General features: G+C 52.3%; 1 protein-coding gene across 3 annotated transcripts in view; it reads right to left on the reverse strand.

The window, feature by feature from the left end:
* Positions 1–8,328: 8,328 nt before the first annotated feature.
* Ilrun (inflammation and lipid regulator with UBA-like and NBR1-like domains) overlaps positions 8,329–18,306 on the reverse strand; it is a 68,430-nt gene continuing 58,452 nt past the window's right edge. For all 3 annotated transcript variants that reach the window (XM_075979668.1, XM_075979667.1, XM_075979666.1), the window contains one exon: positions 8,329–11,178. In XM_075979668.1, coding sequence (XP_075835783.1) covers positions 11,143–11,178 — 36 coding nt within the window. In that variant the 3' untranslated portion in view covers positions 8,329–11,142. The remainder of the gene's footprint in view (positions 11,179–18,306) is intronic.

An 18,306-nucleotide genomic window follows, 5' to 3' on the forward strand; every position in this document is an offset into this window, starting at 1 on the left:
GAAGATCTCTGTCACAGACAGGAAGGCTGAGAGAGACCCAGAGAGGAAGATCTCTGTCACAGACAGGAAGGCTGAGGCCCAGAGAGGAAGATCTCTGTCACAGACAGGAAGGCTGAGACCCAGAGAGGAAGATCTCTGTCACAGACAGGAAGGCTGAGACCTAGAGAGGAAGATCTCTGTCACAGACAGGAAGGCTGAGGCCCAGAGAGGAAGATCTCTCTGTCAGAGTCAGGAAAGCTGAGAGAGACCCAGAGAGCAAACAATGGCCATGGCCCCACCCGGGGTAGATGACCATCAAGTCCAACCCACCATGCCTCCAGAGGCGCTCTCTTCAGCCCCTGCTGCCTCTCACCCTGCCTGGGGAAGCCTGACAGATGGGCCCACAGCTGGCTGGAATCCTGAGGCTCCCTGGTACCATTTCCCACAAAGGTTGGCAGTGGTGCCCTGCGTGCCAGCAGCCTTTTCCTCGGCAAGGCTCATCCTAGGTGGACCCTGATCTCACTTCGACCCCATGGGCAGGAGGTGTAGGGTAAGGCCTCTGGCTGCCCTGTGGATGTTCCCCCTTCTGCAGCCATGACAGGGAGAGGACTGAACCGAGGCTTTGGCCTAGGGTATCTGTGAGAAGATGGAGGCCTAGTCTGTAACTGACCGCAGGTTGGCAGGGGTGGGGTGGGGCTGAAGACAGGGCCCTGGTCCAGATGTCCCGTGAGCTGGCACTTTTCACTGCTGCCTCCCCGCCTCTCTGTCCAGGTTAGAAAACTGGGGCTCAGGCTCTCAGGCAAGGCCTTCAAAGGGATACTTGGCTCAGGGAGACCCTGAGCTTGCCAGTGTCCCTGGCTGGCACATGCTCCTCACACACTGTAGAAGGAGTGGGGACCGGCCAGCAGGGTCTGCACTGGGCCTTCTCAAGCAGGCTTTGAGAAAGCTTAGAGGTGAACTGGCCCAAGGCCTGAGGGCTGATGGGAGGTGGGCTAGTGGCTGTCTTCAGAAGAGGAGGCACTCCAGCGTCCCCCGCCCCACCCAGGCCTGACGCATGTCCTGCACCCTCACCTCACACCAGGAGAGCTACCGATGTGGTCTCTACTGGGTGAGGCCTCCTAGGAGGGGCTGTTTGCTCTCAGGGCCCAGGTTCTGAGACGGCTTTATGGTGCCATCTGGGAGATGTAGCCTGGGCGGGCCTGACTGGCGCAAGGCCATTCAGAGGGGGACCTGTGACAGTGAGGACCTGCCCCCCAGCTGTTGCCTGGCCCCAGAAGAGGGAGGGGCTGGGTGAGTGGGGGTCCAGCCCAGAACTCCAGATGACCAGTGACTTGCGCCAGGTCACATTTGCCCAGGTACGGGTGACGTTGGAGCCAGGGGCCCATGGCAAGGGTGGAACAGAAGACTTGGTCCAGCTACTCAAACCTGGGGCAAGGCCTTGACCTCCCTGGGTCTCAGTTTCCTGTACTGTAAAGTGGGAAGAATTGATACCTTCTCTCTGTGTGGGCTCTCACGGAGCCAGAGGCCAAGGGTATTCCTCAGGCCAGCGAGCCTTGGGTTCCACCTGCTTCTATCTCCTCAGTATGGATCAGAGGTCAATGTTGGGTGGTGTCTTCCTTTGTTGTTCTTCAGCCTACTTTTTGAGACAGGGTTACCTTTAACCTGGACCTTAACAGTTCAGTTGAACTGGTTCACCGGTCTCTGCACCCCAGAGGGTCCTCTGCTTCAACAACAAGCGGTCACCTACTGAGCCAGCTCTCCAGCGGATTTTTTTTTTTTGACAGGACCTTATGGAGCTCAGGTTGACCTCACACTCACTACACAATTAAGAATGGCCATGAGCTCCTGACCCTCCCATCTCTATCCTTCCAGTCTGGAATTACCGGCAGGTGCCACCATGCCCAGTTCACATGGTTCTAGGTGAGCACACTACTAACCAAGTCACATGACCACCGAGTCACATGACTAGCTCCCCTCAACTCCCAGAGGTGTTGAATGTGCTTCCTGTCCTCTGAACCCCAGCCTTCGTGGGCTAATTCTGTCTGAGGCACAGCGGGTGAGGCTGAGGGAACTGAGGGGAAGCTGTCACCAGTCCTCCTGTTACTTCCTCACAATGGTGACATCAATGCTCCCACACAATGCAGCCAGACACCCCTTACCTTCAACCCCCCCCCCCCCCCCCAGTCTCAGAGACACCAGGGCAAAGGCAGCAGAGCCCTTAGGAGCACTAAGACAATGAGTCTCAGTCCTGGCAGTGAAAGGGTTACTCGTACCACCTGGCACTGTGGTGCAAGGCTGAGCACCTTCCAGGAGAGCTGGCTGACCCTGAGACTTCCTTCTGCTGCACCTTGGAGTCCGAGGACCCAGAACCCAGGGTCCAACCCTAGAAGGAAAAAGAGTGGGGGAGGGGCACCACCCAGGACCCAGTAGCTGGCCGGAGTCTTCTCAGGACTGGAGCGTCCTTCTCTACTGTCCACAGACCTTCCTCCAGTCTGAGCTAGCCTCCAGGGCTACCTCAGCAGCGCCTGAACCCTACCTTGAAGCTTTCTCCCACAGTTGTCCTTCTGGGTCTGGGCCCTGGGATGGTGGCCTCTCTCAAGAACTCAGCAACCCCCATGGCTCCAGGCCAGATGTCGGATCTCTCCTGCTCATTTCCTTTCGAGCTGTGCCCAGCACATGAGGACATCCTCTCTTGGCGTGGGCCTGTGCGAAGATGTCTCTGTCCACACTTGAACACTGGGGCAAGGCCAGGTGCAGGGCCAGGCGGCTCCCTGCAGGGTCTCAGGATTTGGGGACGGTTGCCCCTCACATCAGAACCCTGGAGTGTCCAGCCAAGCCTGCCCTTCCTCCTACTGGACACCGAGGGCAGGCTTGGCTGGACTCTCACTCACCCTACCTGAGCAACACTGAAGTCGAGAAGGCTCAGGATTTTGCTAGGGGACCTACACCTAGCTGGAGTGTGGGAGAAGGAGGGGATCCTGCAGAGGAAGCAGTGCCCAGACAGGAGGGCAGCGGTGTGGAGTGGTAGGAGGAGCTTCCCTAAATTATTCTGCTCTCACCTTCTTTCTTTCAAGGTGCATTTATTTATTTATTTATTTTCTCAGTGTGTGTGTGTGTGTGTGTGTGTGTGTAAATGGGAGCATGCAGATTTCAGAGGTATTAGATTTCCCTGGAGTCATGGGTCGTTGAGGGCACTGGGAATCAAACTCAGGTCCTTTGCAAGAGCCTCCAGCTCCTCCCCATCTTTCTCATAGGAAGACTTCAGATTCCTCCGAGCCTTCCTGTGTAGTCCTTGGGCAACCAAGACCAGGCCAAGGGGGCAGTACAGGTGTTGTTGGGTGAGGGCTCAGGCAGTCCTCCTAAAAGAAGTTTGAGGTAAGCCTTGAGGTCATCTGTTCCCACGTGACTGACAGTGGTTGACAATGGCTCCACACAGTCTGTGGTACTTTCTCGGTAAGAACCAGGCTGCCCTCTGACCCTTAGTGAGCATGGTTCATTCTCGGGGTGAGGGCAGCTGCAGGACCATCCAGGATATACCGTGTGATGTGGCAGTCTGCAGTCAGAGAGCTTCTAGGTTAAGCCTTGACTGGAGAGATGGCTCAGGGGTTAAGAGCCCTGGCTGCTCTTCCACAGGACCCCGGGTTCAATTCCCAGCACCCACATGGCAGCTCAGAACTGTCTGTAACTCTATTTCCAGGAAATCCAGCACTCACACAGTCATACATGTAGACAAAACACCAAAGCATTAAAAATTAATTTAAAAGAGGTAAAAAATTAAAGTCTCCCCCGATATTACATGAGACATTTACCTTTTCTGAACAGAGACTCCTCTTGTGGGCTCCCCTGGGAAAGCACATTTGGGAGCTGTTGGGGTGCTGGGCCATGTCCACATCTTTCCTTGGGCGATGCTCTCCCGTGTGCACAGGAGAGAGCACAGCAAGCTGGAACAGCAGCTCTGTGTTCTTGATATGTGATGTTAGCGACAAATTTAGCCATCAGAGGTTGTTCTACAAAGCAGAATTCAGAAACGCCTGGATTACAGGGAAACTAAGTGAAACGGTCGGCAATGAAGCCTGTGTGTGATAGGACTGTGGGCGTTTATCCTTCGTATTACTACTGTGATCATGACTATGATTGTTTTGGAGATAGGGTCTCCTGTGGCTCACGTGTAAACTTTTTTTAAAGCTTCTCCAGACAGGGTTTCTCTGTAATAGTCCTAGCTGTCCTAGAACTAGCTCTTGTTAGACTGAGCTGGCCTCGAATTTACAGAGATCCGCCTGTCTCTGCCCCCGAGTGCTGGGATCACAGGTGCACGCCACCACTGCCCGGCTACCGTGGATGGCTTTTAACACCCGATTCTACTGCTTCCACCTCCCAAGAGCTGCGATTACAGGCATGTGCCACCATGCCTGTGCTTACACCTGCTGCCTTAGCTGAACAATGTTGGCTTTTCTCTTCTGCAGTGCTAGGGTCTGAATCTGGGCATCACAGATACTAGGCAAGTGCCTTACCATTACAGTGTGAACTTTGGTGTGGACACGTGTTGACACGAGTGTAAAACTACACTGGTTCCCTTCCGTGCTCTACTCGCTAAGAGCTACAGAGACAGGCAGACAGATGGGGGCCACGGGAACATTCCTGAAGCCAGAGCTCTCTGTGTGTGTATGTTTTTAAATTTTCAGCCTAGTTCCTGTAGTGAGTAGAGCGTGGAACCCTAACCCTGGAGACCTGGTGTCCTTCACTGAAGGACACAGGTGTTGGCTGGAAGCAGGTAGCCACTGCTCCCCTGCCCCTACCCAGGGGTCTCATCCAGCAGCTGCAACTTCTCAAACATGCAAATCCCGCCTGCTCCATGCAAACTAGTCCCAAGAACCTGAGAAGCCAGGCTGCCTCCCCTCAGGGCCCAACTGCCACTGTGATCACTGAGGTCCCCCTCCTCCACAGCAACCGTGGAGCTTGGCTGCAAGATCTGAGTCAGTTGGAGACAGCTTCCTTCCCAAGCAACTGCTGATTCTTCTTCCCTGGGGGCCTTGGCATTCCCCGCTGGCTCTGTTGTCAGGAAGGGAGTCTGGGGGGCAGAGGCTGGCACTGACTGTGACTTTGGGGAACCCTGAATATATAGGAATGTTCATTGCTCCCTGCCATGGTGCTGGAGGCAGGTAAGTTCCGCAGGAACTCTTTCCTGGTCCACTCTTTAGTCTAAGTCCCTACAGGTGCTGACCCCACCCCCACAAAGGTATTTCTAGTCCTCCAGGACCCACGGAGAGAGGAGGGACTGGACAGGAGCTCATCACAGAATTCCTGCTAAATTAGTTGTGGCTCCAAAGCCACCATCTCCTCAGAACTGCTGCAGCCCCAAGCCTTCATCCTGGATACAGGGCCCTGGTAGACAGCGCTCAGCCTTCAGTGGTGGGAGAAAGCAGGCAAGCGTGGGTGGGGATGGCTGCTGCATGGTGCCCTTCTGGCCGTGGCATCCAGGCAGAGCTCGGGATCTGGTACTGCTCCTGTAGACACCTGATACAGATGTGTCAGCCCCTGTATCCCACCCCGGGAAGGGGTGAAGCACAGTGGTCCAACCAGTTCCCACGCAGAGGTGTCCAGTCTGTCATTCCCCATTTTACAGATTAGACACAAGGCTTTGGTGTCAGCACCTGACCCCCAACCCGTCACTCAGCAGCGCTCAGAGTCCTGCTGCCTGCGAGTTGAGAACAGAGGCCCTGGAGGAGTGGGAGCATGGGCTCATGCTTGCAAGGGAGGCCTGGTCAGAGCGGAAGCCAAGGCACATGCCTGGCATGGCACGCCCTGTACTAGGAGGGTGGCCTAATGCTGGACAGCTCACTCTGCTTCCCACCCCTCCACCTGCTGGTAAAGATCTCATTGTTCAGCTCCTGTCCTCTCCTGGGGACTGTGACTGTCTAGTGCCTCAGGGATCTTAGGTGCGTTGATCATTGGGGCAGGTAAGCATGGCCCCATGGGCCCCTCTCACACCGTTTCCAGCCATGGATGGCAGTTCCTAAGAGGGGAGCATCCCTGGACTGTTATGACCTCAGCTGGTCCCACGGTTCAGAGCTGACTTCCCCTTCATAGATGGATATAAATATGCAGGTTCATAGCCATCTATGGCAGTGTTTCTCAACCTGTGGGATACAACCATTTCAGCGGTCACATATCAGATATTGACAGTACTATTTTTGTTGTTATTGTTTTGTTTTGTTTTTCAGGACAGGGTTTCTCTCTGTAGCTCTGGCTGTCCTAGAACTTGCTCTGTAGACCAGGCTGGCCTCAAACTCAGATTCAACTACCTCTGCCTCCTGAGTGCTGGAATTAAAGAAAGGTGTGTATCACTACCACCTGGCTGTTTGTTTTTAAGATAGGGTTTCTCTGTGTAGCCTTGGCTATCCTGGAATTCGCTCTTCAGACCAAGCTGGCCTCAAATTGAGAGATTCACTGGCCTCTGACTCCTGAATGCTAGGACTAAAGGTGTGCACCAGCACCGCCCAGCTGTGTTGCTACTTCATAACTTTGTTGCTACTGTTAAGAATTGTAATGTAGGGGGCTGGAGAGATGGCTCAGTGGTTATGAGCACTTACTGCTCTTCCAGGGGACTTGAGTTCAATTCCTGTTTCTTGAACAGTCTTGTCTGCCCGCTTCCCACTTAGGGACCTAGGGCTGTCATGAGAGCCTTTAGTGCTTGCTCGTTTACTCGCCCAGCTGGTCAAGGCTGGACTCCAGGTGATCTCTGGGAAACGGTTGGGTCACAGAGGCCAGGTGAGGGATGGGCCTTCTCAGGAACAGAGCGGGAGCCCAAGAACAACAGGAACTGGGCAGGGAGGTGGCACAATTGCTTGTTTTGTCAGGAGGGCTGGGTCCCCGACCATTGTAGCTGCCCCCCATCTCCCAGACTCAGCTGAGAGCCCCCTCCCTGTCACCTAGCCCGCGTGGGAATGTCTCAGGCCAGGAGCTACCACTGAACTTAACTCCTCTCTCCCAGGGCCCAGTGACTTCTTGACAGGTTACAGCCCCAAAGATAAACAGATTCTGCCAAGCAAATAACTGTTCAGGAGCAGGGGTGCTGGGGATGATGACCCAGGTGACAGGGTGGGGTCCCTCCCCTGCAGAGGGCAAATAGCTGTCGGCACCTGGGAGGAAGCAGCGTCCTCACCTGTCACGGGTGAAGACACTTGTGGGGGTCCTGGGACAATATCTGAGGTGCTTCCTGGGAACTCTTGCATCAGCTCTTGGCACAGGGGACCAGCTTTTTGTGAGGCCTATCTCCCCCCAAATCTGTGTTTAGAGGTTCCCTGGACACAGCCAGGCAGTTCTCTCCCCCATCCAGAGCTGTGAGACACAGGAGGCCCTTTTCCCTGAGTGTGCTCTCTACAATCAACCCAGGTAGCGATGTTAAGAACTTTTCTTGAGACAGGGTCTCGTGAAGAATGATCTAGAACGTTTGATCCTCCTGCCTCCACTCCCCACGTACTAGGATTATTCCCAGCCAGATTCCAGCTCTGAACTCTGAAGTTAAGACTTGGCAGCATTACATCAGCTCTTGACTGGCCACTGAAACCTTTCTGATTGCCTTGAGTCCCAAGGTCACGAAGCTGGCTCCTTGTTCATTTGCCAACTACCTGCGGGGTGTTCCTAGCTCTCAGGTTTCCAGACCAGCCTGGAAACCTGTGCAGTAGTGAGCAGTGAGGAACACCCAGGAAAGATACCCAGCCACCATGGGAACCAAGTAAGAGGCATGCATCTTCCAATTCCAGGAAGCCAGGAGCTCAGGTGGAATCAGGAAGCGCTCTTGTCCCTGGCTTTTCTTTTTTCCCAAGTGGATGAAGGCCAAGGTGCTGTCTCTAGCATGGCCCTCCGGCTGTGCTCGGCTGTGCCTGCTGGCTGACCAACCCAAGGGTGCTCTGATGGCACACAGAGCATTTGGAATCTACCGTTTTAAGGCTGACTTCTTGTTAATCACTCCTACCTAGTGATTGTCCCTGGGCTGTGGCACTATTTTTGGGAGGTTGTGGAACCCTTAGGAACTGGGGCCAAGCTAGCTGAAACATCTCATTAGGCACGTGCCTTTGAAAGGAACAGGTCTGGCCGTCTGTTTCTGGGTCGGCCAGCACCTGCCATCCTACCACCCACCAGAGACTGAGTGTCCTTGCTCAGGCCTCAAGCCCCCAAAGCCATCACAGTAAGTCCTTCCCGCGTTAGGCACGGGCACGGCTATCCTGCAGTAACTAATACGGATCAGGGTTTGCTTCCCTCTGCAAGTGTGCACTAGAGCTACTGTGGGAAGCACAGGACAACAGGAGCTGAGGGCGCAATAAAACTCACATGCACACACGAGAAAGGTTTTTTTTTTTGTGTTAATTTAATCATACAAATATTCATTTACATGGAAAGGAAAACCTCATCTTCATCTCCTACTAGGCACCACAAGGCCCCACCAGAACCCACCACTGTCCAGGTGGGAGAGGCAGCAGGCTGCTCCCACATTCACCCAAAGAAACAAGGGGTAACAGGGAAAGGGTGGGGACAGCACATTAGTCTGCATTTGTGAGCCCTGGCAACCCTCTCATCCTGTTGGGAGCTCAGGCTAAATTTGGGGGTCTTTACACTCATGTCTACTTCCCACCTTGGCCACCACCTGTGTTGGTGAAAAGTGTCTGGGTTACGGTTACAGCCAGTCTGTACAGGAGGAGAGGAAGCTGTTTTAGTAGAAAAATGCCCCAAATTCAATTGCCCCCATGGCAGAAAGAAAACAGGCATGCACACGTGCACACACCTACACATACACACCTCACTCCACACAGAGATTCTTCCCAAGCCTGCGCTCCACCCCTCATTTCCCCACTGGGCTCAGGCCCTTTACCACCTGAAACCTGGTGTCTGCCTCACCTTGTGGGTGCCAGACCAGGGATCCTGCCAAAAGGCGGCCTAGTGCACATGAAGGCTCTAAGGGGCTGCAGAAAGAGTGAAACCCGGGAAGCCATGGATCAAGGATTGCACCTGCTCTGGCCTTCTGAATGAGCTACCTCTCGTGGATACAGACAGGACTTGGTTGTGGGAAGGAAGCCAGGGTACCTGAGCCATTACATTTTCCAGGTGAGGTTGCTACAAGCGGAAAGGGGCACAAGAAGGGAAGGACACTCTGTGGCAGTGGCCCATAATGTCCTTGCTGGAACACTGAGAAAGGAAGGTACCTAGTAGGGGACAGACGGGGAAGCCAGTGAGGCAGGGTTGAAGCCTCTCATGATTCCAAGAGGGCAGCTGGGGATGCGCTGCTCCAAGGCCAGGAAGCAGAAAGAATGGCTGGGCATGCGTGTGCTTTAGGGTGGCAGTGTCCTTAGGAGACTGTGCCTAAGAAGGCCCTCAGACAAAAGCCCCCTGAGATTTGTGGCTTGGGCACCTGTTAGGGGCTGCCTTTGGCTCAAGGGTCCAAGTGTGCAGAGGAAATAGGGTCCCCGAGAAGCCCCAATTTACTGGAGACCCAGCTGCATTGCCCTTCTCCATGGCCTTCTTCACCTGCCCAGGGACTTCTTCAATGAAACAAAGCTTACTGTTGGCTGCTTTTTTGGGACATGAAAAAGTGAGGGGGGATTTTTGTACAAGCTTTTTTCTTTCACAATCAAGTGTTTAAAATCAAGAGTCTCTGAAGAGAATGAGGAGCAACAAACACCACACACTTGGAACTCAAACATCCAGACAGAGACAGACAGGCAGACCTGCACCCACACCCAGGCTAAAGAACCTCACATCCTGGTCTCCCTGCTCCGCTCACAACCCTGGAGCACGTGGGGGCTGGAGGCAGGCAGGGGACCTGCAGCCACACCAAATCCACATCCCCGGCTCTCTGGCATCACTAACTTAGGGAAGGAGGGGTTAAGAAGAGGGACTTTGCATATTCTTGTATCTTTGGCAGTCAGCTGTTCTAGCCTGGTTTAAGATTCCCATGGAGACATCCATATTTCAACCTGTTTGGAGTTCATGGGACATTAGTGGGCACCGCACCTGCCCAGGGAGCAAATGCCTATACTCTGGCTGGGCTGCAACTTGCCACCCCAAACTAAGCAACCTCTGCCGGAGGAGGTCTTTTTATTTCCGCCTGACTGTGGCCTCTCAGGCAGTGGTCGGCAGCGGGGCTCCCAGCTGGGGCAGTATCATCATTCTGTCGTAGCTCGGACTCCACTAATAGGTCGTGAGAACGTCACAAGGACATGTGGGGGGACACCGGGAGGGGAGCTGTGTGATAAGAGAAGCAGGGCACAGTTCACACTTGATGAGTTACAACCCTGTGTGCATGAAGCACAAGCACACACCCAGAGAGAGCGAGGGAAAGATGGGCCACGGCATTAAGGGCCACACTCCCTCTGCCAAGAGAAACAAGGGAGGAAGCAGTCCCAGCTGTCACAAGTGTGCGAGTGTGCCAGACTGTCCTCCAGGCTTCTGCTGGCCACACAGGAAGTCTGGATTCAGAGAGTGCTGCTGCTAAGAAGCCCCAAGGTCGACAGATACAAATGTCCAGGGTGTAAATCAAGAGGAGACTGAAGAGAGAGGGAAGGTGATATCTCATCGGCAGATGCCGCTAAGAACAATCGAGGTCAGACTGTGCAGCCAGGTGGGGGCGGGCACAGCACGAGCCCAGCAACGCTGACTGGCAGAGTCCCCAGACATGCCACGCCAGCCTCACCACACTGTGAATGGCTTCCAGAGCAAGCACTGCTCTGTAGAGCATGCCGTCCTCCACTTAAAAGAAACACCGGGAAGCGGGGAAGACTAACATGTGCTCAGAACTACAACCTCTCTGTAGGCAAAATAATTTTTGTTTAAAAAGATGGCTTATTTTCCCCCATTTTAAATCTCTTCCCCTTCCCAAATGACCTAACAACTCATTAGACTGACGTCATCACCCAAACCCAAGGTGGCTGCGAGGATTTCTTCTTGGTTGCCAACACCATTCCTGCAGTTCAGCACTCACACATGCATACTGAGCTCACTCAAAACTAGTCTTTCTTCCTCTTCTTCCGTGACTGGGGGGGTGGGTGGGGGTCTGAGCCAGGGGTCCGTGCGATGTGCTTGCTCTGCAATCCAGAGGAACCCCTCACCCTCTCCCCCCAAAGTCAGGCCTTCTGTCTTTTGTTAACTTTTCTTCTTGCTGAGACCCGTTTAAGACTGGCCGAAGGGGTAAGGCCCGTGGAGCCCCTGGAAGAGAGTGAAGACAGTCAGTGATGAAGACACCAGTACCGCCTCATCAGCAAACCCAGCCCCACTCACAGAGCTGTGAGGGTCGCTGCCCTGGCCACACAGCGCCTCAGCAGACCAAGGATCAGGATGAGCCCAGCTGCGAAGTTTCCCACTGAATCCCAGCAGCCTCAGAGAGGAGAGGTGGGAGAGACCTGCTCCTGTGACAGGAAGTTCAGCTGATGCCCACTTTCTTCCAGCCAGGCTGCAAAACTTCCATATGTCCTTACAATGGGTTCTGAAACCTCTCCACTGCAAGATGATGCAGTGGATGAAGACGATGTGGCCACGCCCGAGGACCTGAGTTCAATGCCTGGACTCCCCACGGTCCCACAAGCTGTCATCTGACTCTGACACGTGCACACGCTGTGGCATACACAAAACGAATACAATAAAAACAAGTTCAGCAACTGCTGTTTCCCAGCACCTGCCCCACGCTGACCACCCTTAGGGCTGCTCTCTTCCCATAGCAGCTGCTAAGAGGTGGAGCTCAGAACTGAGCACCAGTGAGCTGTCCCTCCTACCACACTGCAAATGCACAAGCTGCTTACTTTCCTTGTCCTTTGTTTTGCTTAAGACAGGGTCTACTACGTAGCCCAGTATGGACTTGTTCTCCAGACTGATTTATAAGGGTATGTACCTCCATGAGCTTATGCACACCACATGCAAGCAGGAGCCGTTGGAGGCCAGAAGCAGGCGCTGGGTCCCTTGGAACTCAAGTTACAGGTGAGTGCTCGCAAGCAAAGTGTTCTCCTTGCTGAGCCACCTGGCCAGCCCTTGGACTGGAATCCCGATCCCTTCCCTCAGCCTCCCAAATGCTGGAATTTTAGGCCCCATCCCCAAGGCACTTTCTGTGATCTTTGGATAAGTGGTAAAGATTTCCATCTCACCTTCCCTATGTTAAGAACAAAACTCTACTGGGCAGTGGTGGCACACAGCTTTAATCCCAGCATTTAGGAGGCAGAGGCAAGCTAATCTCTGATCTCAAGACCAGTCCGGTTTACAGAGAGTTCCAGAACAGCCAGTGCTACAGAGAAACCTTGTCTTGAAGAAAAAGCAACCGTCCCCACAAAAGAAAGAGGAGGAAGAGCAAACTCCACAGTAAGTCAGCACCAGAACCATGTCTCCCCTTTCCTTGGGTGGACTTGCTCAAAGCAAAGGTCCGCAAGGACAGCTACACCACCGCGGGCTAGCAGCAACAGATCTCCATGGAGACCACTCGAGAACAGGCCATCCCATGAGTGGTCAGAGGGAGCTAACCGGTGCTTGGTATCCACCCAAAGCACCCTAATCTAAACATGACCCACAGTGGGAAGAAATATGGGCGAAGAGCTTTCAAAGGTCAGCGTGCTTTAAACAATTAGGGCCATTCTTTAACAGAACTGTGGCTACAGCGGAGCCAGGATGGCGATTTTATGTCCCAGGGTGGTGCCTGGCCTTAAGGGGTGGTGAACTGGTAACTGAACAAGGACAGGTACTGCTCAGGACACCTGGAATCTCAGATTCCCATAAATCAGACCCTTCTAAAGCTGGTTCTGTTGATCAGTTTGAGGGGACACAAGTGCGGGACCACCCATCAGTCTGTCAATGTTGTGGAGGCTGGGGGTGGGGGGGCTAGTGGAAGACACACAACCCTCCAGTCACCAGTGGTGCTAGATGTGAAGCCCTGGGAGAGAGGGCTGGGTCTGTTCCCCACTCTGCATGCGCATGTGACCCCAGAGGGCACCCCCCCCCACCTGACTCTTCCATTTTCCAGATTCTGGAAGCTGACACAGTGTCGGGCTAAGAAGCTGAAAACCAGTATCCCAAGAAAAATACCATCTGAGGCCAGAGCTACTAAGAATGGAAACATGAAGTAATGATTTTTCTCCCATTGGAAAGTACTGAATAACAGAAGTATGGTATGTCTTTACCTGCTTGACAATATCAGTCTGTGTGTGTGTGCATGCACACACGCATAACCAACAGAGAAGATGGGGAAGAAGGGAAGGCAGACATTGGGCATCAACTATTCACAGGTGCTGCAGTAGCACCAGACAGACACATGAATCTCTAGTACATGAAGAAGAGTTGTTTGGTGTTTAAAAAGACTGTGGGCCCTTGCACCAGTCACGTCTCCATTAGGCAAATGAAGGCTGCAACTATTTGGCAGCCACTGCGGCAGCCCCTGGTGGCTCTGGCTCTGCCAAACACGAGCTCTCAGACTCCATCTCATGGGCTTTGATGGGAGGCTCCCCTGCACTAGCAAGAACACAGAGCTGAAGGCAAGCCGCTTTGACTCAGCACTCCGGGCAGCAGCTACTAGCCCAGAACGACCCACGACCCAGGGAGGTAGCTAGACTGGGAACCAACACAAACACTCACAGGGGAAGGAAGAGCAGGCAGTGCTTGTTTCTGATGAGGAACCTCCCCAGCCCTCTCCACAGTGTGTGCAGCCTTCCCAGGCCCGTGGCTTGTCTAGGAATATGTAATAAGGGAGTATGACTTTCAGACAGCTGTGCGCCCCCCCCCCCCATTTAATAGAAAAGGTGAGATTTATGCACTGGGCAGGGACAGGGATAAAGAAGTGCATTCTCGGAACTGCACCTGTTGTGGGACCCTCAAGACCACCCAGCGTGACTCTAACTGGCTTAATTTATGGTTATCCTTGGCTCTCTAACAACTGAGGTTCTATGTCTTCTGGAAAGAAAAAGCCATGAAATTCTCCTTCCAACAAATAGTAGTGTACCAAAGAGCTGCTATTAACTGGTGCAGAGAGGGGCTTGAGGAACAAGGTCTTTTCCCTCCCAAGTGGTTTTGTTTTTTTTTTCCCAGACAGGGTTTCTCTGTAGCTTTGGAGCCTGTCCTGGAACTAGCTCTTGTAGAACAGGCTGGCCTCGAACTCAGAGATTTGCCTGTCTCTGCCTCCCAAGTGTGGTGGAATTAAAGGCATGAGCTACCACTGCCTGGCTCTTCCTGAGTTTTAACTACCATCACGTGGGATGGATGGATGGATGGATGGAGGGAGGGAGGGAGGGAGGGAGGGAGGGAGGGAGGGAGGGGAGGGAGGAACCAGCTGTTTCAAAACCATGTTGTGACAGAGACTCCCTGCATGCAGGGTTGTATGTGTCATGAGCAGACCACAGACCAAAGGCAACACTACACCAGTGGCAGAGGAAAGTCTGCCAAAGGTTCCAAGAACAGTGTGTTAAACGGCCTGTGGCAGGAGGCCAAACAGGAAGTGCTTCTCCTACCCGAGGCAAGGCTCATCACATAACAGGTTCTGGGGGCCACCGCCAAGCCCAGCCCAGTAGAGGTCTGCAGCACGGCGTCTGGTGACACACCTGCATCTCACCAATCTATCTGGACTGGGATGGATCATGGTGTCTCCACCTCTCCAGCACCAGGGCTCGGCACACCACTGCACCCAGTTTTTATGTGGGTGCTTGGGACATCGGGTTAGTTTCACAAGTCACTGAAGTGTGCATTTTACCCACGGAGCTGCCTCCTGAGCTCCAGCTTTGGCTTGTAGGAAGAGGAGAAGCCAGACTCTTCCTGACCTGTAGAAGTGACAGATCAAGGGATGATGCAACAGAAGATGGTACTGGTGAGTTCAGAACTCAACTCTGACCCAAACAAAAATGAATCCAGTGAGGTATGGAAAGCCACCTTCTCAACCAAGGCTGCCAGGACACCAACCCAGTAAGGAACTTTCTCACTGAATTAGATCTATGCCTGCCACGAAGGAACACTTAGGCCTGCAGTAGCTGAGTGGACTCTTCCCAACCTCAGTCTTCCAAGGCTTTGGAAAGAGCAGCTGCCAAGGTTGTGGGCATCCCAAGCACACATTAGCCAGAGAGCAGGGGGTGAGGTGCTCTAGTCGGCCTGCACGGAACAGAACCAGTCACGCGGAGGGAAGGGATGATTCTGCACCACTCCAGGTGAATGAACAAAGTGACTGCGTCAGGTCCTGGCTGGTCTGTCCATAATGCAACGTTAACTACTGTAAACCACGAACAGTATTCCTAAAATACTTTATTGTGCATAAACAAGTTCACTCTAACTCATCTTTCCTTTCCAAGAACAATGTGAGATCTAGCACGTGGCTGCCGAGGCGCAGCATGGTGGTAGCATGACCTCAGCGGCTGTCCAGGGTCAAGCCCTAGGAATATTTGAGGAAAAGATCTAGTATTTCCGAGCAAGTCGGCAAAGCAAACCCAACATCAACTGTCTCTGACATAGTCTTCACGATGCTGGCCCTGTGGAGCAGAAAGAGTTACTGCTTGCCTGTGAGTGTCTTCTGTGAGGGGCACCTGAAAACACAGGGATCCTGAAACATGGTGGAAAAAAAAAACCCCAAAAAGACAAAAACAAAAATCACTCTTGGCCAAAAGGGGTGTATACTCAGTATCCAAATGTGAAATGCTTCTCCTGAGAAATGTTATGGACTCCCGCAACCAGACTTTGGAATATGTCTACGTACATGATGAACTGGCTGAGAGATGGAACCCAGACTGACCACCATTTATTTATATCTCGTGTGTGGCTTACTCTTGAAGGTAATTTTATGCAGTGTTTGACAATTTTTATACGAAACGATTCCTGATATAGAACTTCCCACGTGAGGAATCCTGTTGGTATTCAGAACTCTCTGGTTTTGCATTTCTGTACTAATAGTCACTAGTAGTCACCAGGAAAGCCACACTAATCGTGCAGCAAATACACTAGAAAGCGCTTTGCTTCTTTTTGTCTCTCCTCTCAGTCCCTTTTCACAGCAACCATTACCGCACTCTGCCCACGGAGCCCATCCCACCTACATCTTGCACTAAAAATGAATAAGGGGACAGCTGTGCTGGGGACTCAGCTCTTGTCTTTTATCTGAGGGAATGGTCAAGAGGAGGCCAAAATTCCTTTCAAGAAGGACATGGACATGTCACCAAGACCTTTTGGGCTCAGTCCTTCCCCCCATATAAAAACTTGCTTAGGGGCTGGAGAGATGGCTCAGCGGTTAAGAGCACTGCCTGCTCTTCCAAAGGTCCTGAGTTCAATTCCCAGCAACCACATGGTGGCTCACAACCATCTGTAATGAGGTCTGGTGCCCTCTTCTGGCCTTCAGGCATACACACAGAAAGAATATTGTATACAGAATAAATAAATAAGTTAAAAAAAAAACTTGCTTAGACAAACCACCACAACACAGAGACTTTCATACACCTGTCTTTATTTTGCTTTATTGTGATTTGGCATAGATAGATAGATAGATAGATAGATAGATAGATAGATAGATAGATAGATTAGATAGATTAGATAGATAGATAGATAGATAGATAGATAGATAGATAGATAGATAGATAGATAGATAGATAGATAGATAGATAGAGATAGGTCGGTCCTGACAGGCTGGGCAATGGTGGCTTGCACCTTTAATCCCAGCACCGCTCAGGAGACAGAGGCAGGTGGCCTGGTCTACAAAGTGAGTTCCAGGACAGCCAGAGCAGCACAGAGAAACCCTGCATGCGGGGATGGGGGAAACCCACACAGGATCATTAGCTGCACGCAAGAAAACCCCCACCCCCATGCACCAATGGCAGCACATAACACTACAAGCCCTCCTCTTTGATTTGCCTTCCCAGTGCTCCTTGTGTGTGGCTTCCAGGTACTGAATACAAACACAGAAGAGTACAAGTTTCACAGGAAGTTCTGCCCTGATCCCAAACTGCACAAAGTGTGAAGGAAGGGCTGGCCATCCAGGACCAGAGAATGTTCGGCATGATGGAATCCAAGACTCTCATGAATGAGAAATGGAATTACATGTTGGGGTATGAGGACAACCAGCGGGGTCAAAATACTCGAGTCCTGCTCACGAGGCTTGCTGATGGCATGGCAGGGCTACTTCAAGCAGGTGGGAACTTCTAAAGGTGCCCCCAAGTTCAAAGATGTCTACATGCTAGCCAAGGGTTAAGTGCAGGAAGCCTGCTTTACGCATGAAGACTATGGTAGCCTTGGGTCATGTCCTCCTGATCCCGTCAAACTGCTTAAAAGGTTAACTCAGTTATGAGAGTGTTCTCTGTCTTTTAAAGGCCTTGTAAACTACTTTTTATTCTTATCTCTATACCAATTTTCCCAATTGGTCTTAACTAACTTTTGTTGCTGCTAAGGAACCTGTCTGTCCACCTAACAACCCAACCTTTCCACATCCGCGCCAGCCTATCCGACCTGTCACCATATAGTTTTGCTCTCTCCTCCACCCCTGCACCCTTCCCCTGCTCATCCACAAACATCCCTCCTCTCTCCTCTGCCCATCCCAGTTCCCACAACAGCTGCTGCCTTCAACCTTCCCCTGATCTAGTTAACTAAGTTGCCACAAGGAGTCAAACTCAAATACTGCAGCTTCAGCACCATTTGAGGGCCAGGGTTAGTTAGGCTCAGCAGGTAGACGGCTTGTGTAGCCTATATAGAGCAGCCTTAAGCGAGAAACCCTGCCCTCATCAACAAACCAAACCACTAAGGGAAGTTCTATAAGCAGGTGGAGGGTTTCTGGCCGAGTTTTACTCCCCCTCAGTAAAGACTCTAGAATGCTTTTGGGATTTATGGTCATGACCTCGGCTAACTGTAAGTATGCTAAAATCCAGGTGAGATGCCAGGGAACCGAGCTCTCTCTGGCATCTCCTAGAGTAAGAGAGAAGGAAACCAATCAGGAGAGGCGCTCACCCAAGGGTCTGACCATGTAGACACCATAAGCTGAAGCTCTAACACCACCTAGACTCTGCCTGCTCCCTCTAGGACTCCACTCAGGTTCCTCTGTCTGTCAACTACTGCCCCTCAAGCCATCATAACTGAGAGAAGTTGATTCTCTTCTTGTCCCAGTCAGCTGTGCTGGTTAAATCTTGCTGTTCCCAAGCAGCACTGTGGGAGCCACTTCACTGTGCTGTGTCTCCTTTTACAGACCTCAAGATCTCCTTTGGAAATTCCCCTCACCCTTTTAAAGCACAACTCACTCAACAGAGCTGGGTGGTTTGGCCAGAGTCCTGAGCTTTCTTGTATGTAGTTTTCCTTGAATTCATTTCAAATTCACTACTTATCAAGACACCACTTTCTTTCTTTTTGGTT

Source organism: Microtus pennsylvanicus, chromosome 7 (genome assembly GCF_037038515.1).
Source record: "Microtus pennsylvanicus isolate mMicPen1 chromosome 7, mMicPen1.hap1, whole genome shotgun sequence".
Classification (NCBI taxonomy): Eukaryota; Metazoa; Chordata; class Mammalia; order Rodentia; family Cricetidae; genus Microtus; species Microtus pennsylvanicus.